General features: G+C 45.1%; 1 protein-coding gene across 30 annotated transcripts in view; it reads left to right on the top strand.

Moving 5' to 3' along the window:
* mbnl1 (muscleblind-like splicing regulator 1) overlaps nucleotides 1-22335 on the top strand; it is a 104781-nt gene that overhangs the window by 68593 nt on the left and 13853 nt on the right. For 17 of the 30 annotated variants that reach the window (XM_031806998.1, XM_031807000.1, XM_031807002.1 and 14 more), the window contains 3 exons: nucleotides 20183-20353; nucleotides 20554-20604; nucleotides 20844-21056. In XM_031806998.1, coding sequence (XP_031662858.1) covers nucleotides 20183-20353; nucleotides 20554-20604; nucleotides 20844-21056 — 435 coding nt within the window. The remainder of the gene's footprint in view (nucleotides 1-20182; nucleotides 20354-20553; nucleotides 20605-20843; nucleotides 21057-22335) is intronic. The other 13 variants (XM_031807006.1, XM_031807018.1, XM_031807027.1 and 10 more) reach the window with 1 other exon arrangement.

The following is a 22335-nucleotide window of genomic DNA, read 5'->3' as shown; positions in this document are numbered from 1 at the left end:
GGGCAGTGTGGAGTGCAATAGAGATTGTGTAATATGTGGATCTGTTGGGGCAGTGTGCGAATTGGAGTGGGTCCAGGGTGTCTGGGATGATGGTGTCTTTCAAAGCATTTCATGGCTATAGATGTGAGTGCTACGGGGGCGATAGTCATTTAGGCAGGTTACCTTGGCCGGTAATAACAAATGATTATTGTTATGAGATAATCTGATGTTGATACAGGATTAGGACTATGCAATTCATAGGATTACAGTTAAGAGATCAGATTACTTGTAATTGTATATAATAATATAACACAGGATTAACGGGACAACTCTGCCAAATTATTATCCCATAGTGGGGCAGAAACGTGCTATTTCTTATCAGTGTTCTTATCACGTGTTTGTGTTTTGTAGGCAGAGAGAGAGAGAGTGGGATGAAATATATTGAGAAACAGAAATGTACACAAAAATGGGGAGACCTCTCTCAACTTTTCAGCTTTTTATGTTTCAAAGGTTGGTTGCTAAAATACCATTTCCATGCTTGCAATTTGAACAAAGTTTGTAGAAAGCTAAGAGAAAGAGAGGGACTGGAGAGGGGAGAATATCCAGATCGTATAGGCTACATGGACCTTAACTGACTGCGGCTGTGGAAAAAATGCAATTTTTGAGTTACCCGCCAATCTAAATTATTAGTCAATCAACACAACCAGGGGGTGACATTTGTGCTACTGTATACTTGATATTTGACCATGGGCATTCCTGAGAGCCACCACACTCTTCAAGTGAGAACAGCTCTATAAGTAGGCATGTCAGTGACATGGGGTGTGTGTGTGTGTGTCTGGTTGTGTGTACATGCGACACAGACATACAAGGCCACCGAGTTATCAGGAAAAATGTTCCCTATATTTTTCTGTGTATAACCCAAAGGAGAACGACTGCCACCTCTCATTGAAGCCACGATAGTTCAAGGCCGACAGCGGTACTGCAGGCATTTGCTTGCAGAAAACAGGATCCCCCATTATAGTGAATGGAAAAATGTCAATCTTTGTGGTCAATCTTCATGTCAAAAAATATGTTTGGGAAGACAATCATGGTATAATTAAATGATTATAATACACTGGATGTATGTCCTTGAACTGATTATTTTTAAATCGCACACAGAAAAGATATAAGAATTTAGTTGTTAATGACAGCCTGCAGTACCCCGTTTGGCCTCCAATTTGAGTTACTCAATGAGAGGGGGCATGGACTCTACAAGGTGTCAAAAGGACTCTACAAAGCGTTCCACAGGGATACAGGCCCATGTTGGCTCCAATGCTTCCCAGAGTTATGTCAAGTTGGCTGGATGTCCATTGGTTGGTGGATGGGATATTCACAAGAACCTGTTGAGTGTGTAAAACCCAGCAGCGTTGCAGTTCTTGACACAAACCAGTGCGCCGGGCACCTACTACCAAACCCCGTTCAAAGGCACTGAAGTCTTTTGTCTTGCCTATTCACCCTCTGAATGGCACACATACACAATCCATGTCTCAAGGCTTGAAAATCCTTATTTAACCTGTCTCCTCCCCCTCATCTATACTGATTGAAGTGAATTTAACAAGTGACATCAATAAGGGATCATGGCTTTCACCTGGATTCACCTGGTCAGTCTATATCATGGAAAGAGCAGGTGTTCTTAATGTTTTGGTATAGCCCCAACTTAAAAACAGATTTCTAAAGCCAGCTCTCTTTGTCAGTCTACATTACGTAAACCCCTCTGTGTGGCTGTGACATGCTGTGTGGTCTGGTTTGTGTCTGTCTCTCTCCCACATAGTTTGGGGTCATAGTTAATATGTCACTGGGGGCTGTCATAGCTTTAATCATAGATTAACGCTCTCCGGACCCTTCATGCCACCATAAGCCCCCTGGACAGAGCCGGTCCCTGCCCACTAAGCCCAGTGTGTGTGTGAGTGTGTGTGTGTGTCACACCATTGAGCCCTGAGTCATTACCAGTGTCACCTGTGTCCCCCTAAGAGAGCCATTACACCGCCCAGATGAACTCGTGGTGCAGGCCATGCAGTGAGCAGCAAAAGCCTCCTCACATAAATGTGCTGCCTGTGTGTGTGTGGGTGTGTGTGTGTGTGTAGGGGGATTGCTATGTCAGTGTGTACATTGTATGTACAGTACATAGTGGGGTTACTGGATCAGTATGTGCCTGAGTGTGTCTTGTGTATAAGGATGGGATAGATGAGAGAAACGTGTTTTCCAGTGTGTATTAGCGTGTGGATGTGTTCTCTGTATTCCCCAGTGCATTATATTGTTTTAGAGTCATAGTCACAGTTATTGCCTCTTGTTAGTTTCCCAGTCGCTCTGTTTTTGTAGCCTACTGTGTTGTGATCAGTGATGAGAAGCCTTATCTCTGTTCTCTGTCCCAGTGACTTCTGGACAGCCGTATTGAGAGATGAAAAGCCCCCTATCCTCAGACACACACTGTGAATGGAGCTTTGTTCCCCAACAGTCAAGCAGAGTGAAAGGACGGGGCCTGGTGGTTTGGCCTCTATGCTCCTCCCTGTGTGATTATATACAGAACATAAACACAGCCCATATGAGGAGTCGTGTGTTTGGATTCTGCAGGTAGAAGCATGTGTGTGTGGGGGGGGGTAAATGTAGTGTGTGTCTGTTCTGTGTCTGGTGTGTGTTTGCAAGTGTGTGTGTGTGTGTGTGTGTGTGTGTGTGTGTGTGTGTGTGTGTGTGTGTGTGTGTGTGTGTGTGTGTGTGTGTGTGTGTGTGTGTGTGTGTGTGTGTGTGTGTGTGTGTGTGTGTGTGTGTGTGTGTGTGTTTTTCTGAGGTGGTGAGGATTAGATGACTCAGTGATAGCATGCCAAGGTGTCTAAAAGCTCCTTGCTGTTCTGTCCTCTGTCCAGACACACACACACATTCAGAGCTCCTCGCCGCTCGGTCCTCTTGCCTTCACAGGAAGTGGTGCGGCACCTCCCAGCATTCTTTGCAGGCTGATTCATTGTTTGCTTAAATCCAACACGGTGACAAAGTATGGTGTGTGTCTGCACTTGTTGCTCTGGCCAACCATCTTGCTCTGTTCAGCACCAAATAAGAGCAGTGTCCCTGATTCTGAGCAGAGAAGGAGGGAGAGATGAACGGAGGAGAATATATATGATTAAGGTTTCATCTTTAAGTTGAATAAACCTGTTTCAGCTTATTCAGCTAGCAAGGTTATAGTGTCCCCTCACCTATTCTCTGTCTCTCACAAACATCTGTTAGGTATGAATGACACAGCAAAAGTAGTGAAAATACCCTACTTTACTTGCAAATAGATCAAAACCCTTTTCATCCATTTATTTCTCTTATCGTATGATAGTTTATTATAAGCCTTGCTTGGAGCTGAATAGTCACCATCAAGCTACCTTCGGACTCATGTATGTGAAAAATATGCCACAAAACATGCGTGCGCCAGTTTTAACACAACAATTGGCATTTCTAAAAACTGACCATGACCATGAGAAAGTGCTTATCCTCCCACAAACTTTAGACCTAGTGGTTGAAGTATTGCATTGCAAGAAGGCAAAAGTAGCCTCGTAGCTTTGTGCAAATGTGGAATATATGTATGAGGACACTCTTATTCACAACAAAAAAACATGTGGCTAAATATAATAACAAGATGCAATCATTTTCCATCATACTCGCGAAAAAGCCTGCAGTCTACAACCAGGTAGGATAGGCTACCATTCGTCCCATCTCTCATTTCATTGGACCCACTTCACAGTAGTAAAATAGAAAATCTATTTCTTTTTGCTCAATGCGATCCAATCGAAGCGCAGTATAACGGTAGAACAGACGTTTCACCTTTTCCATCCATCCATGTCTGAATACTGTCATGTCAAATTTCTTGAGTAGACAATATTTCATTTATACAGATAAAAAAAGCAAAAGAAAGAAGCGTCCCATTTTCAGGACCCTGTCTTTCAAAGATTATTCGTAAAAATCCAAATATCTTCAGAGATCGTCATTGTAAATGGTTTAAACACTGTTTCCCATGCTTTTCAATGAACCATAAACAATGAATGAACATGCACCTGTGGAACACTAACATTAAGACACTAACATTTTACAAACTAAGATTAAGGTCACAGTTATGAAAATTTAGGACAATAAAGAGGTCTTTCTACTGACCCTGAAAAACACCAAAAGAAAGATGCCCCGGGTCCCTGATCATCTGCGTGAACGTGCCTTAGGCATGCTGCAAGGAGGCATGAGGACTGCAGATGTGGCCAGGGCAATAAATTGCAATGTCCGTACTGTGAGACGCCTAAGACAGCGCTACAGGGAGACAGGACGGACAGCTAATCGTCCTCGCAGTGGCAGACCACGTGTAACAACACCTGCACAGGATCAGTACATCCGAACATCACACTTGCGGGACAGGTACAGGATGGCAACAACAACGGCCCGAGTTACACTAGGAACGCACAATCCCTCCATCAGTGCTCAGACTGTCCGCAATAGGCTGAGAGGGCTTGAAGGCCTGTTGTAAGGCAGGTGCTCACCAGACATCACCGGCAACGACGTTGCCTATGGGCACAAACCCACCATCGCTGGACCAGACAGGACTGGCAAAAAGTGCCCTTCACTGACGAGTCATGTTTTGTCTCGCCAGGGGTAATGGTCAGATTTGCGTTTATCGTCGAAGGAATGAGTGTTACACCGAGACCTGTACTCTGGAGCGGGATCGATGTTGAGGTGTCCGTCATGGTCTGGGGCGGTGTGTCACAGCATCATCGGACTGAGCTTGTTGTCATTGCAGGCAATCTCAATGCTGCTCAATGCTGTTTCACCTTTATTTAACCAGGTAGGCCAGTTGAGAACAAGTTCTCATTTACAGCTGCAACCTGGTCAAGAGAAAGCAAAGGAGTGCGACAAAAACAGCAACACAGAGTTACATGTAAACGAACGTACAGTCAATAACATTGTATAGTGTGTGCAAATGTAGAAGATTAGCGAGGTAAGGCAATAAATAGGCCATAGTGGCGAAATAATTACAATTTAGCATTAACACTGGAGTGATAGATGTGCAGATGATGATGTGCAAGTAGAGATACTGGGGTGCAAAAGAGCAAGAAGATAAATAACAATATGGGGATGAGATAGTTGGGTGTGCTATTTACAGATGGGCTGTGTACAGCTGCAGTGATCGGTAAGCTGCTCTGACAGCTGATGCTTAAAGTTAGTGAGGGAGATATAAGTCTCCAACTTCAGTGATTTTTGCAATTCGTTCCAGTCATTGGCAGCAGAGAACTGGAAGGAAAGGCGGCCAAAGAAAGTGTTGGCTTTGGGGATTACCAGTGAGATATACCTGCTGGAGCGTGTGCTATGGGTGGGTGTTGCTATAGTGACCAGTGAGCTGAGATAAGGCGGGGCTTTACCTAGCATAGACTTATAGATGACCTGGAGCCAGTGGGTTTGGCGACGAATATGTAGTGAGGGCCAGCCAACGAGAGCATACAGGTCACCGTGGTGGGTAGTATATGGGGCTTTGGTGACAAAACGGATGGCACTGTGATAGACTACATCCAGTTTGCTGAGTAGAGTGTTGGAGGCTATTTGTAAATGACATCGCCGAAGTCAAGGATCGGTAAAATAAACGCAGTTGACACTGGGAGGATTTGATCAAGTTCGCCATTGCTATTTCCTTTTAATTCCAATAACTCCAAGTATACAGCAAATAACGGCATTATTGTCATCATAAAAGGGTGATGGAAGTTGTTCAGGCGGAGTTATAATGCTCATTCACACGCGCACAATTTCATGATGGGTCAGATTTATAATGGAAACATGGTGTACGCCAAGTTTATGTATCTGAAATATTTTTCTGAAATGGCACACGAAGATCTTTAGTATAAAATGTACACAATGGTTATAAATGAGGCCCCTGGCACATTTGAACAGTGGAATAGGGCTTGTTTTCCAGCAGCAGAGGAAAGAGAGGCCTCAGATTTGCCAGTCTATATTTAAAAGACTATTCTTATGAAACAGCTGCTTCTCATAATGTGGTTCTCATTATAATGAAAGTACAATAATGATAACTTACATTAGACCGAGATATAAAGAACTGTTGCATATGGATGTACAGGATATTTGAATAATGAAGACAATTTCACTGTTGTAGCGTGCCTTGCTTTTCCTCTCCTCACGAAATCATAGTGATTATAGGTCTTATAAGTCTGTGGTGTTCCATTACAGAGTTTCCTTTATGTATCTGTGAGGGATCAGGAGGCAAGCAGGGATTCCACTGCTGTTCGGACTCGAACACTGGGCTGGTCTGTTGCCGTGTACATGGTGGGTGCTCCTCAAGGCCCCTGGTGTAATAACAGCACAGAAGCAAGACAACATCATATGAGAGAGAACATCTGTCTGACTGTCTCTCTTTCCCCGTCTCTCTATTTATCTCTGTCTCTCTCTTTTTATCTCTATCCATCTACGTGTCCCTCATTCTGTTGCTGTGTGTCTCTTGCTTCCTCTACCTTATCACCCTTACACTGTCTCTCTCCCCCTCATTCCTCTCTATCTCTGACCGTCACTAAGGACTTCTCCTGCAGCAGGTTCTAGTATTTCACTGACGCGGGGTTACGCTACCGTACGTGACTCACTTTGTCTGTCCCCTTCCCAGCTTACACCGTCTGACATTTCCTCTGCTGGGGCATATTTCACTATTCAAAATGGCAGCCTTCTTTAGCCACTGCTCTTATTTCTGCATAAGGGATGACTCAGCAGAGCTGCCATGGCAGTAATGTCAGGCCCTAATGGTTTCCTCTGCGGGGGTCAACGGTCCTCCCTCGCCGAATGCCACTAGAGTAAATCCAACGTGGAACGGATGGGGTCAGGTGGGGGGGAGCGCAACGTGATCCCTCACGGCTCGTTAACTAGCCCCCCCCCACCCCGCATGCCAGTCTCTGGCTGACTGCTATCAGAGCTGCAGCTCTGTTTCAGAGCTCCTCCTCGCTGCTCACCATTATGTGTCAGAATGTTTATGAATGCCAGTTCAGATTTGAGCTCATGCTAGTAGCTTTGAATATGCTCAGTTCTGCTCAGTTTTAGATCTTCTTTTCGGGAACAGTTCTGCTTAGAGCTATAACCTCTTTTCAGAACACTTCTTCGTAGTTCTAATCAAATGTTTATTTGTCACATGTGCCGAATACAACAGGTGTAGACCTTACAGTGAAATGCTTACTTACTGTACAAGCCCTTAACCAACAATGCAGGTTTAAGAAAAATAAGTGTTAAGTAAAAAATAGATAAGTAAAACATTTAAATAACTAATATTTAAAGAGCAGCAGTAAAATAACAGTTGCGAGGCTTAATACAGGGGATACCGGTACAGCGTCAATGTGCGGGGCTACAGGTTAGTCGAGGTAATAGAAGTAATATGTACATGTAGAAGTTAAAGTGCCTATGCATAGATAATAACCAGAGAGTAGCAGCAGTGTAAAAGAGGGGGTGGGGGACAATGCAAATAGTCTGGGTAGCTATTTGATTAGCTGTTCAGGAGTCTTATGGCTTGGGGGTAGAAGCTGTTAAGAAGCCTTTTGGACCTAGACTTGGTTCTCCGGTACCGCTTGCCAACAACAGTCAACAACAGTCATGACAAGGGTGGCTGGAGTCTTTGACAATTTTTAGGGCCTTCCTCTGACACAGCCTGGTGTAGAGGTCCTGGATGGCAGGAAGCCTGGCCCCAGTGATGTACTGGACCATACGCAGGTCCCTTGAGGTGGGAGGACGAGCAGTTGCCATACCAGGCAGTAATACAACCAGTATTAGTAACATGCTCTCGATGGTGCAGCTGTATAACTTTTTGAGGATCTGAGGACCCATGCCAAATCTTTTCAGTCTCCTGCGGGGGAATAGGCTTTGTCTGTCTTGGTGTGTTTGGAGCATGTTAGTTTGCTGGTGATGTGGACGCCAAAGGAACTTGAGGTTCTCAACCTTCTCCACTACAGCCCCATCGAGGAGAATGGGGGTGTGCTCTATCCTTCCTTTTCTGTAGTCCACAATCATCTCCTTTGTCTTGCTCACGTTGAGGGAGAGGTTGTTATCCTGGCACCACACCGCCAGGTCTCTGACCTCCTCCCTATTGGCTGTCTCATCATTGTCTGTGATCAGGCCTACCGCTGTTGTGTCATTGGCAAACTTAATGATCGTCTTGGAGTCGTGCCTGGCCATGCAGTCATGGGTGAACAGGGAGTACAGGAGGGGACTAAGCACGCACACTTGAGGGGCCCCCGTGTTGAGGATCAGCATGGCAGATGTGTTGTTACTAGAGGTTGACCGATTAATCGATGGCCGATTTAATTAGGGCCGATTTCAAGTTTTCATAACAATCGGTAATCAGCATTTTTGGACGCCGGGTATGGCCGGTTACATTGCACTCCACGAAGAGACTGTTTAGCAGGCTGACCACCTGTTACGCGAGTGCAGCAATGAGCCACGGTAAGTTGCTAGCTAGCATTAAACGTATCTTATAAAAAACAATCAATCTTCACATAATCACTAGTTAACTATACATGGTTGATGATATTACTAGGTTAACTAGCTTGTCCTGCGTTGCAAATAATCAATGGGGTGCCTGATAATTTATCATCGATTCACAGCCTACCTCACCAAACAGGTGATGATTTAACAAGCACATTCGTGAAAAAAGCACCAATGTACGTTGCACCAATGTACCTAACCATAAACATCAATGCCTTTCTTAAAATCAATACACAAGTATATTTTTTTAAACCTGCATATTTAGTTAAAATAAATTAATGTCAGCAGGCAATATTAACCAGGTGAAATTGTGTCACTTCTCTTGCGTTCAGTGCAAGCAGAGTCAGGGTATATGCAACAGTTTGGGCCGCCTGGCTCGTTGCGAACTGTGTGAAGAACATTTCTTCCTAACAAAGGCCGTAATTAATTTGCCAAAATGTTGCATAATTATGACATAACATTGAAGGTTGTGCAATGTAATAGCAATATTTAGACTTAGGAATGCCACCCGTTCGATAAAATACAGAACTGTTCCGTATTTCACTAAAATAATTCATGTTTAGTTTCCAGATTTGACCATATTAATGACCTAAGGCTCGTATTTCTGTGTGTTTATTATATTATAATTAATCTATGATTTGATATTCGATAGAGCAGTCTGACTGAGCGGTGGAAGGCAGCAGCAGGCTCGTAAGCATTCATTCAAACAGCACTTTCATGTGTTTTCCAGCAGCTCTTCGTAATGGTTGAAGCACTACGCTGTTTATGACTTCAAGCCTACCAACTCCTGAGATTAGGCTGCCAATACTATAGTGCCTATAAGAACATCCAATAGTCAAAGGTATAGGAAATACAAATGGTATAGAGAAATAGTCCTATAATTCCTATAACTACAACCTAAAACTTCTTACCTGGGAATATTGAAGACTCATGTTAAAAGGAACCACCAGCTTTCATATGTTCTCATGTTCTGAGCAAGGAACTGAAGCGTTAGCTTTCTTACATGGCACATATTACACTTTTACTTTCTTCTCCAACACTGTGTTTTTGCATTATTTAAACCAAATTGTTTCATTATTTATTTGAGACTAAATGTATTTTTATTGATGTATTATATTAAGTTAAAATATAAGTGTTCATTCAGTATTGTTGTAATTGTCATTATTACAAATATATATGTAAAAATTGGCCGATTAATCAGTATCAGCTTTTTTTGGTCCTCCAATAATCGGTATCGGTATTGAAAAATCATAACCGGTAAAGCTCTAGTTGTCACCTACCCTTACCACCTCGGAGTGGCCCGTCAGGAAATCAAGAATCCAGTTGCAGAGGGAGGTGTTTAGTCCCAGGATCCTTAGCTTAGTGATGAGCTTTGAGGGCACTATAGTGTTGAACGGTGAGCTGTAGACAATGAATAGCATTCTCACATAGGTGTTCCTTTTGTCCAGGTGGGAAAGGGCAGTGTGGAGTGCAATAGAGATTGCGTCAACTGTGGATCTGTTGGGGTGGTCTGCAAATTGGAGTGGGTCTAGGGTTTCTGGAATAATGGTGTTGATGTGAGCCATGACCAGCCTTTCAAAGCACTTCATGATTACATACGTGAGTGCTACGGGTCAGTAGTCCTTTAGGTAGGTTACCTTAGTGTTCTTGGGCACAGGGACTATGGTGGTCTGCTTGAAACATGTAGTTATTACAGACTCAAGGAGGGAGAGGTTGAACATGTCAGTGAAGACACTTGCCAGTTGGTCAGCGCATGCTCAGAGTACATGTCCTGGTGTGAATATTGACCTGTTTGAAGTTCTTACATCGGTGTAGTACGATTCAATCTTAGTCCTGTATTGACAATTTTCCTGTTTGATGGTTTGTCTGAGGGCATAGCGGGATTTCTTATAAGCGTCCGGGTTAATGTCCCGCTCCTTGAAATCAGCAGCTCTGATTGGGTATGTGCGTATGGTCACTGTGGGGACAACGTCATCGATGCACTTATTGATGTAGCCAGTGACTGATGTGGTGTACTCCTCAATGCCACCCAAAGAATCTCAGGAACATATTCCAGTCTGTGCTAGGATAACAGTCCTGTAGCTTAAGATCTGCTTCATCTGACCACTTCTTTATTGACCAAGTCACTGGTGTTTCCTGCTTTAGTTTTTGCTTGTGAGCAGGAATCAGGAGGATATAATTGTGGTCAGCTTTGCCAACTGGAGGGCGAGGGAGAGCTTTGTGTGTATCTCTGTGTGTGGAGTAAAGGTGGTCCAGAGTGTTTTTCCTCTAGTTGTATATTTAACATGCTGGTAGAAATGAGGTAAGACAGATTTAAGTTTCCATGCATTAAAGTCCCTGGCCACTAGGAGCGCTGCCTCTGGATGAGCAAATCTCTCAAATACTTATTTCCCTCATTAAAATGCAAATCAATTTATAACATTTTTGACATGCGTTTTTCTGAATTTTTTTGTTGTTATTCTGTCTCTCACTGTTCAGATAAACCTACCGTAAAAATTATAGACCGATCATTTCTTTGTCAGTGGGAAAACGTACAAAATCAGCAGGGGATCAAATACTTTCCCCCTCACTGTACAATTTAGACAACAGGGATCTTGATCCAGGAGGGGATTGAATGTCTCTTCTGTAACCAAGAAGCTTGATCTTGACATCGTGCCTCTTAGTTAGCAAATTAACAAACAAAATGCTTAGCTGGAGCCCTGAGCTAGATATGATTTATTTGACACATCTTAGATTTCTTATAGTTATACTTAACTTATAGTTAGGTATAAGCAGTGCCCCCCCCCCACCATAACAATATATATATATATATATATTGAAAATCATATTTCGAGATACCCAGATACCGTATAAACGGTATGTCGCCCCAAGCTTACTTTCAACCATTTACCATTTAACCTACATTTCACATGCCAGTCGTTAAGCCATTATCTATAGCAATTTAGGTTAAGTACATGTAGTGATAGGGTTTAATAACAGTGTTTAAACCAGCCAGTCAGCCACACAGCAGTGCTGAGGCAGGGATCATGAGATCAAATTTGACCCAGTTGTTGACATTTCTGAGTCACAAGTCTCAACAAGTCAGATGTCTGCGTAGGCTAGATGTCCCTCTGTTTGTGATAGACACTGTCACACACACACCACACACACCACACACACACACACACTGTCCCGAGGCGTTACGTCTCCTGTTGTAGTTGTGACTGACGTGGTGTGCTGTGACGCAGACACAACAACACTCTTATGCAAAACACTTTTTCCTGCCTGTATCTGAGTAACGAAACTTCTGAGGGTGCATCTCAATTGTAAACGTGGTTTCCTCTCCTTATCTCCTTTCCTTCCTCTCCACTGATCTGAAAACCCAGGATGAAAGCAATATGGAGAATGCCCGCCAGGAATTTGCTTCCTTTGACCTGTCCAAGTATTTCATGTCATTGCGAATAGAGGAAAGGAAACAAAGAGAGGCATATATGTTAGACTATTGAGAAGCACCCAGGCAGCAGCTCTATTTGTGATTGAGTGTGCCCACTGGGCACTGATGTAAATTCAACACCTATTCCACGTTGTTTCACTGTAATTTCATAAATATTATGTGGAAAAAACGTTGATTCAACCAGTGTGTCCCCAGTGGGAGGACCCTGCTACCTCGGCCGGTCGGCTCAGCTGTGCCCGTGGAATGTCAGTACATAAATATCTGTCGTAAAGAACAGGGCTATGTGTGTGTGCCACCTGTTACATGAACATGACTCCAGTGTGTGTTCCACCTGTTACATGAACATGACTCCAGTGTGTGTTCCACCTGTTACATGAACATGACTCCAGTGTGTGCCACCTGTTACATGAACATGACTCCAGTGTGTGTTCCACCTGTTACATGAACATGACTCCAGTGTGTGCCACTTGTTGCATGAACATGACTCCAGTGTGTGTCACCTGTTACATGAACATGACTCCAGTGTGTGTTCCACCTGTTACATGAACATGACTCCAGTGTGTGCCACTTGTTACATGAACATGACTCCAGTGTGTGTTCCACCTGTTACATGAACATGACTCCAATGTGTGTTCCACCTGTTACATGAAAATGACTCCAGTGTGTGCCACTTGTTGCATGAACATGACTCCAGTGTGTGTCACCTGTTACATGAACATGACTCCAGTGTGTGTTCCACCTGTTACATGAACATGACTCCAGTGTGTGCCACTTGTTACATGAACATGACTCCAGTGTGTGTTCCACCTGTTACATGAACATGACTCCAATGTGTGTTCCACCTGTTACATGAAAATGACTCCAGTGTGTGCCACTTGTTACATGAACATGACTCCAGTGTGTTCCACCTGTTACATGAAAATGACTCCAGTGTGTGCCACTTGTTACATGAACATGACTCCAGTGTGTTCCACCTGTTACATGAACATGACTCCAGTGTGTGTCACCTGTTACATGAACATGACTCCAGTGTGTGTTCCACCTGTTACATGAACATGACTCCAGTGTGTGTGTCACCTGTTACATGAACATGACTCCAGTGTGTGTGTCACCTGTTACATGAACATGACTCCAGTGTGTGATCCACCTGTTACATGAACATGACTCCAGTGTGTGCCACTTGTTACATGAACATGACTCCAGTGTGTGCCACTTGTTACATGAATATGACTCCAGTGTGTGTCACCTGTTACATGAATATGACTCCAGTGTGTGCCACTTGTTACATGAAAATGAATCCAGTGTGTGTGTCACCTGTTACATGAACATGACTCCAGTGTGTGTGCCACCTGTTACATGAACATGACTCCAGTGTGTGTGTCACCTGTTACATGAACATGACTCCAGTGTGTGCCACCTGTTACATGAACATGACTCCAGTGTGTGTCACCTGTTACATGAACATGACTCCAGTGTGTGTCACCTGTTACATGAACATGACTCCAGTGTGTGTCACCTGTTACATGAACATGACTCCAGTGTGTGTGTCACCTGTTATATGAACATGACTCCAGTGTGTGTGTAGGTCTGTGTGACACTTGAACTATTCTGACCCCAGTCCATCAGGATTTCTGCGACTCAGACCCCTCCTTCTTGGCAGCATGTATTCCTAGCAGACAGCATAAAACGATCTCTCCTAGTTCATTATCTCTTGGCACTGACGCTTTGAAGTTTGACCTCATATTGCCCTGTGATACAATATCTATGTATCATATGAGTGAAATGTATTTATGCCTCCTGTCTGACATGTAGCCGAGCTGGATGTCTGGATAGCAGTCCTCCAGCCAGCAGCATACCACCCTCCGCCAGCAGCATACCACCCTGCAGCATACCACCCTGCAGCATACCACCCTGCCGCATACCACCCTGCGCCAGCAGCATACCACCCTGCGCCAGCAGCATACCACCCTGCGCCAGCAGCATACCACCCTGCAGCATACCACCCTGCGCAAGCAGCATACCACCCTGCAGCATACCACCCTGTGCCAGCAGCATACCACCCTGCAGCATACCACCCTGCGCAAGCAGCATACCACCCTGCGCCAGCAGCATACCACCCTGCAGCATACCACCCTGCATCCCACTGCTGGCTTGCTTCTGAAGCTAAGCAGGGTTGGTCCTGGTCAGTCTCTGGATGGGAGACGAGGTGGTGTTGAGGGCCAGTAGGAGGCACTCTTTCTTCAGGTCTAAAAAATATCCTAATGCCCCAGGGTAGTGATTGGGGACATTGCCCTGTGTCGGGTGCCGTCTTTCGGATGGGAAGTTAAATGGGTGTCCTGACTCTCTGAGTTCATTAACGATCACATGACACTTTTTGTAAGAGTAGGGGTGTTGACCCCGGTGTCCTGGCTAAATTCCCAAGCTGTCCTTCATACCATCACGGTCACCTAATCATCCCCAGCTTACAATTGACTCATTCATCCCCCTCCTCTCCCCTGTAACCATTCCCCAGGTTGTTGCTGTATATGAGAATGTGTTCTCAGTCAACTTACCTGGTAAAATATATATATATATTTTTTTTTAAAGCGTCACAGAGTCCCTCTTCTGACCTGAACAAACACACGTATGCAGACACACACACACATGCTCAAGTATGCATAAAGACACACACTCACACACACACTGACACACACACAAAGAAACACACACAGACATTTTTCTCCCACAGGATAGAGCAGAAATAAAGAGCCCTGAACAATTAGTTAGTGCCAGGCATAGCCCAGACCTAGGGTGAAACAGGGTTAGGGGCATGCGGCTATAAACAGCTCCCAGCATATCACACACACACACTGACACAGTCACACAGAAACACACACAGTCGTCAGCTGAAAGCGGCCCTCCAGTCTCCTTTTCACCTCTTTTAACACCCGATTTACTTAACAAAATGCACTTCTCAATAGGTGGTCCAGGTAAGTCATGACATAGCAAAAGTGTGGGTGGGGGGGTCCTTTCCTCTTTTGTTCTCTATTTCTCCTCTATTGTTCCTCAAGCAAGGGACGAGGCTGATGACATCACTGATTCCCAACAGACCAACTCTTTGATTTAATTTTTATTTTATTTCACCATTATTTAACCAGGGCGGCCAGTAGAGAACAAGTTCTCATTTACAACTGCGACCTGGCCAAGATAAAGCAAAGCAGTGCGACAAAAAACAACAACACAGAGTTACACATGGGATAAACAAGCGTACAGTCAATGACACAATAGAAAGTCTATATACAGTGTGTGCAAATGGCGTGAGGAGGTAAGGCAATAAATAGGCCCATAGTAGCAAAGTAATTACAATTTAGCAATTTACACTGGAGCGATATATGTGCAGATGAGGATGTGCAAGTAGAAATACTGGTGTGCAAAAGAGCAGAAAAAAGTTAATAAAAACAATATGGGGAGGAGGTAGGTAGCTGGATGGGCTATTTATAGATGGGCTATGTACAGCTCCAGTGATCAGTAAGCTGCTCAGATAGCTGATGCTTAAAGTTAGTGAGTGAGATATAAGTCTCCAACTTCAGCGATTTTTGCAATTCGTTCCAGTCATTGGCAGCAGAGAACTGGAATGAAAGGCGGCCAAATTAGGTCAAATCAAATCAAATCAAATTTATTTGTCACATACACATGGTTAGCAGATGTTAATGCGAGTGTAGCGAAATGCTTGTGCTTCTAGTTCCGACAATGCAGTAATAACGAACAAGTGATCTAACTAACAATTCCAAAAAAAACTACTGTCTTATACACAGTGTAAGGGGATAAAGAATATGTACATAAAGATATATGAATGAGTGATGGTACAGAGCAGCATAGGCAAGATACAGTAGATGATATCGAGTACAGTATATACATATGAGATGAGTATGTAAACCAAGTGGCATAGTTAAAGTGGCTAGTGATACATGTATTACATAAGGATGCAGTCGATGATATAGAGTACAGTATCTACGTATGCATATGAGATGAATAATGTAGGGTAAGTAACATTATATAAGGTAGCATTGTTTAAAGTGGCTAGTGATATATTTACATCATTTCCCATCAATTCCCATGATTAAAGTGGCTGGAGTAGAGTCAGTGGCATTGACAGTGTGTTGGCAGTAGCCACTCAATGTTAGTGGTGGCTGTTTAACAGTCTGATGGCCTTGAGATAGAAGCTGTTTTTCAGTCTCTCGGTCCCAGCTTTGATGCACCTGTACTGACCTCGCCTTCTGGATGACAGCGGGGTGAACAGGCAGTGGCTCGGGTGGTTGATGTCCTTGATGATCTTTATGGCCTTCCTGTAGCATCGGGTGGTGTAGGTGTCCTGGAGGGCAGGTAGTTTGCCCCCGGTGATGCGTTGTGCAGACCTCACTACCCCCTGGAGAGCCTTACGGTTGAGGGCGGTGCAGTTGCCATACCAGGCGGTGATACAGCCCGCCAGGATGCTCTCGATTGTGCATCTGTAGAAGTTTGTGAGTGCTTTTGGTGACGAGCCGAATTTCTTCAGCCTCCTGAGGTTGAAGAGGCGCTGCTGCGCCTTCCTCACGATGCTGTCTGTGTGAGTGGACCAATTCAGTTTGTCTGTGATGTGTATGCCGAGGAACTTAAAACTTGCTACCCTCTCCACTACTGTTCCATCGATGTGGATGGGGGGGGTGTTCCCTCTGCTGTTTCCTGAAGTCCACAATCATCTCCTTAGTTTTGTTGACGTTGAGTGTGAGGTTATTTTCCTGACACCACACTCCGAGGGCCCTCACCTCCTCCCTGTAGGCCGTCTCGTCGTTGTTGGTAATCAAGCCTACCACTGTTGTGTCGTCCGCAAACTTGATGATTGAGTTGGAGTCGTGGGTGAACAGGGAGTACAGGAGAGGGCTCAGAACGCACCCTTGTGGGGCCCCAGTGTTGAGGATCAGCGGGGAGGAGATGTTGTTGCCTACCCTCACCACCTGGGGGCGGCCCGTCAGGAAGTCCAGTACCCAGTTGCACAGGGCGGGGTCGAGACCCAGGGTCTCGAGCTTGATGACGAGCTTGGAGGGTACTATGGTGTTGAATGCCGAGCTGTAGTCGATGAACAGCATTCTCACATAGGTATTCCTCTTGTCCAGATGGGTTAGGGCAGTGTGCAGTGTGGTTGAGATTGCATCGTCTGTGGACCTATTTGGGCGGTAAGCAAATTGGAGTGGGTCAAGGGTGTCAGGTAGGGTGGAGGTGATATGGTCCTTGACTAGTCTCTCAAAGCACTTCATGATGACGGATGTGAGTGCTACGGGGCGGTAGTCGTTTAGCTCAGTTACCTTAGCTTTCTTGGGAACAGGAACAATGGTGGCCCTCTTGAAGCATGTGGGAACAGCAGACTGGTATAGGGATTGGTTGAATATGTCCGTAAACACACCGGCCAGCTGGTCTGCGCATGCTCTGAGGGCGCGGCTGGGGATGCCGTCTGGGCCTGCAGCCTTGCGAGGGTTAACACGTTTAAATGTCTTACTCACTTCGGCTGCAGTGAAGGAGAGACCGCATGTTTTCGTTGCAGGCCGTGTCAGTGGCACTGTATTGTCCTCAAAGCGGGCAAAAAAGTTGTTTAGTCTGCCTGGGAGCAAGACATCCTGGTCCGTGACTGGGCTGGGTTTCTTCCTGTAGTCCGTGATTGACTGTAGACCCTGCCACATGCCTCTTGTGTCTGAGCCGTTGAATTGAGATTCTACTTTGTCTCTGTACTGGCGCTTAGCTTGTTTGATAGCCTTGCGGAGGGAATAGCTGCGCTGTTTGTATTCAGTCATGTTACCAGACACCTTGCCCTGATTAAAAGCAGTGGTTCGCGCCTTCAGTTCCACACGAATGCTGCCATCAATCCACGGTTTCTGGTTGGGGAATGTTTTAATCGTTGCTATGGGAACAACATCTTCAACGCACGTTCTAATGAACTCGCACACCGAATCAGCGTATTCGTCAATGTTGTTGGCTGACGCAATACGAAACATCTTCCAGTCCACGTGATGGAAGCAGTCTTGGAGTGTGGAGTCAGCTTGGTCGGACCAGCGTTGGACAGACCTCAGCGTGGGAGCTTCTTGTTTTAGTTTCTGTCTGTAGGCAGGGATCAACAAAATGGAGTCGTGGTCAGCTTTTCCGAAAGGGGGGCGGGGCAGGGCCTTATATGCGTCGCGGAAGTTAGAGTAACAATGATCCAGGGTCTTTCCACCCCTGGTTGCGCAATCGATATGCTGATAAAATTTAGGGAGTCTTGTTTTCAGATTAGCCTTGTTAAAATCCCCAGCTACAATGAATGCAGCCTCCGGATAAATCGTTTCCAGTTTGCAGAGAGTTAAATAAAGTTCGTTCAGAGCCATCGATGTGTCTGCTTGGGGGGGGATATATACGGCTGTGATTATAATCGAAGAGAATTCTCTTGGTAGATAATGCGGTCTACATTTGATTGTGAGGAATTCTAAATCAGGTGAACAGAAGGATTTGAGTTCCTGTATGTTTCTTTCATCACACCATGTCACGTTGGCCATAAGGCATACGCCCCCGCCCCTCTTCTTACCAGAAAGATGTTCGTTTCTGTCCGCGCGATGCGTGGAGAAACCCGCTGGCTGCACCGCTTCGGATTGCGTCTCTCCAGTGAGCCACGTTTCCGTGAAACAGAGAACGTTACAGTCTCTGATGTCCCTCTGGAATGCTACCCTTGCTCGGATTTCATCAACCTTGTTGTCAAGAGACTGGACATTGGCAAGAAGAATGCTAGGGAGTGGTGCACGATGTGCCCGTCTCCGGAGTCTGACCAGAAGACCGCTTCGTTTCCCTCTTTTTCTGAGTCGTTTTTTTGGGTCGCTGCATGGGAACCATCCCGTGGCGCTGGTTGTAAGGCAGAACACAGGATCCGCATCGCGAAAAACATATTCTTGGTCGTACTGGTGGTGAGTTGACGCTGATCTTATATTCAGTAGTTCTTCTCGGCTGTATGTGATGAAACCTAAGATGACCTGGGGTACTAGTGTAAGAAATAACACGTAAAAAAACAAAAAACTGCATAGTTTCCTAGGAACGCGAAGCGAGGCGGCCATCTCTGTCGGCGCCGGACAGGTGTTTGGGGCTTTGGGGATGACCAGTGAAATATACCTGCTGGAGTGCATGCTACGGGTGGGTGTTGCTATAGTGACCAGTGAGTTGAGATAAGGCTGCGCTTTACCTAGAAAAGACTTATAGATGACATGGAGCCAGTGGGTTGGTCGACGAATATGTAGTGAGGGCCAGCCGACGAGAGCATACAGGTCGCAGTAGTGGGTGGTATATGGGGCTTTGGTGACAAAACGGATGGCAATGTGATAGATTGCATCCAGTTTGCTGAGTAGAGTGTTGGAGGCTATTTTGTAAATGACATCGCCGAAGTCGAGGATCGGTAGGATAGTCAGTTTTACGAGGGTATGTTTGGCAGCGTGAGTGAAGGAGGCTTTGTTGCGAAATAGGAAGCCGATTCTAGATTACATTTTGGATTGGAGATGCTTAATATGAGTCTGGAAGGAGAGTTTACAGTCTAGCCAGACACCAAGGTATTTGTAGTTGTTCACGTATTCTAAGTCAGAACCGACCAGAGTAGTGATGCTAGTCGGGCAGGCAGGTGCGAGTAGCGATGGGTTGAAGGGCATGCATTTAGTTTTACTAGCATTTAAGAGTAGTTGGAGGCCACGGAAAGAGTGTTGTATGGCATTGAAGCTCGTTTGGAGGTTTGTTAACACAGTGTCTAAAGAAGGGCCAGGAGTATAGAGAATGGTGTCTTCTGCGTAGAAGTGGATCAATAAATCACCCGCAGCAAGAGCAACATCATTGACATATGCAGAGAAAAGAGTCGGCCCGAGAATTGAACCCTGTGGTACCCCCATAGAGACTGCCAGAGGTCCGGACAACAGGCCCTCCGATTTGACACCCTGAATTCTATCTGAGAAGTAGTTGGTGAACCAGGCGAGGCAGTCTCCTTGAAGTTTGTTTTCTCTAAAAAACACAATTTTGCTCAAAACATTTTTGTGTGTACTTAACTGTATTTATACTTGGGATATCGCTTTTCAACAGTAAAAGTTCAAGAATCACTGGAGGACGTCTTTAAAGCAGTGCTGTCTGAATCTGAATCAACTTACTTTACTTTGACACATTGCTTCTCTCTCTTGCTGTCCAACCCCCCCCCCCCCCCCCCCCCACCCACTCCCCTTTCGCACCTCCCTCTCCCTCTCTCAGGGCCGTTGTTCCAGGGAGAACTGTAAGTACCTGCACCCTCCTGGCCACCTAAAGACCCAGCTGGAGATCAACGGCAGGAACAACCTCATCCAACAAAAGAACATGGCCATGCTGGCCCAGCAGATGCAGCTCGCAAACGCCATGATGCCCGGCACACAGCTACAGCCTATGGTGAGACAAATACAGTAGGGATGTGAAGTCACACACATACACAATGGTGAGAGAACACACACATGCACAAATGTGCGCACAAATGCACACACACACACATACACACACATACACGTGAGTGGAAAAGAATATAACTGAACTGTGACTGAATCCCAGGACCTGAAACCCCTCTTCATTTTATTCAACCTTTGCCAATCCAGGTTAGTCTCTATGACCTGGTCCAAGACAGCAACAGGTTCAGTTTACATCAAGTAATTACATGACAACACTTACAGTCGGCTGCATCTCAAATGACACTCTATTCCCTATGTAGTGTACTACTTATGACCATGCAGAGTCCTAAAAGCAGTGCACTATATAGGGAATTCAGTATCAGTGTAGATAAGCCACATAACATTGAATACAGTACATTTAACATACCAGGAAATATAACCTCTCACCTTTGACCCTTGTCTCTATCCGCCCGCCCGCCCCCTCCTCCCGTTTGCAGCCTATGTTCTCTATGGCACCAGGCCTGGCCACCAATGCCAGCGCGGCGGCAGCAGCCTTCAACCCGTACCTGGGCCCGGTATCGCCCGGCCTGATGCAGGCAGAGATCATGCCCAGCCCGCAGGTCCTCATGGCAGGCCACCCCAACCACGGCCAGGTCCCCAATGCTGCAGCCGCAGCTGCACAGAAACTCATGAGGACAGACAGACTGGAGGTAAGCGATTCAGATTGACGGACACCCTCCCCCCCCCCCCCCCCCCCCCGCTCCAGCAGCCTGTGCTGATTCTAGGCCACATCATGCTGTGTTAACATAAAGCCAGTGCTGCCCTCTGCTGCCCTTCAAATGCCATGTCCAACACACAGTGACTTTGCTCAATGCTTATGTCTGTATGACTAACCACGTTTCCATCTACCGTAATTTCTGGACTATTAAGCGCACCTGAATATAAGCCGCACCCACTGAATTATAAAAAAATATGTATTTTGTACATAAATAAGTCGCACATGTCTATAAACCGCAGGTGCCTACCGGTACATTGAAACAAATGAACTTTACACAGCCTTTAAACGAAACACGGCTTGTAACAAAAATAAATAGGCTTTAACGAAACACGGCTTGTAACAAAAATAAATAGGCTTTAACGAAACACGGCTTGTAACAAAAATAAATAGGCTTTTAAACGAAACACGGCTTGTAACAAAAATAAATAGGCTTTAACGAAACACGGCTTGTAACAAAAATTAAACAGTAGCCTACCAAGAAAGTCATTGGTCACTATCTTCCTCCTCCTGTGCACTGAAACCACTGAAGTCATCTACTTCGGTGTTGGAATTGAATAGCCTCAGTTGAAACATCTCGGCCGTCTGCTCTCTGTGTGTTGACCCAGTCTTCAAGCTTATTTTCTAGTTCGGGCCATCTGCTTTTCTTCCCTCAAGCTTTTGTTGTCTTTTTTCAGTCAGTTCCTCACGCTGCTGTTTCCAACGTCTTATCATCGACTCATTAAGGCCAAGCTCCCGTGCATCAGCTCTATTTCCTTTTCCAACAGCCAGATCGATCGCCTTCAACTTGAAAGCTGCATCATATGCATTTCTCTGTCTTTGCCATGATGAGGGTGACAAAATTACTACCGTAATCAGAATGATGGGAAGTTTGAGCATGCTCGATTTACGTCACATTATGTGACGGTGCTCAGTTTTTTGGCGGCATGAATCTTGTGAAAGCGGGAAAAATCCATAAATTTGCCGCGTCATTGTATAAGCCGCGAGGTTCAAAGCGTGGGAAAAAAGTAGCGGCTTATAGTCCGGAAATGACGGTACAGTTTCTGTGTGTAAAGTTTTCTGTGTAAGTTTTGGTCCAATTTTATAAATGCTGATAGATAATGAAATTAATGAAAATGAATGAATTATGTGTTCATATGAATTATGAAAATTAATTATGCGATAAATGGCAGTGGATATTTTAGAATATTCGCATGAAAATCTGTCGCCAATTG

Source organism: Oncorhynchus kisutch, linkage group LG27, assembly GCF_002021735.2.
Source record: "Oncorhynchus kisutch isolate 150728-3 linkage group LG27, Okis_V2, whole genome shotgun sequence".
Classification (NCBI taxonomy): Eukaryota; Metazoa; Chordata; class Actinopteri; order Salmoniformes; family Salmonidae; genus Oncorhynchus; species Oncorhynchus kisutch.
The sequence above is the reverse complement of the archived record's forward strand: the minus strand, read 5'-3'. Positions and strand labels throughout refer to the sequence as shown.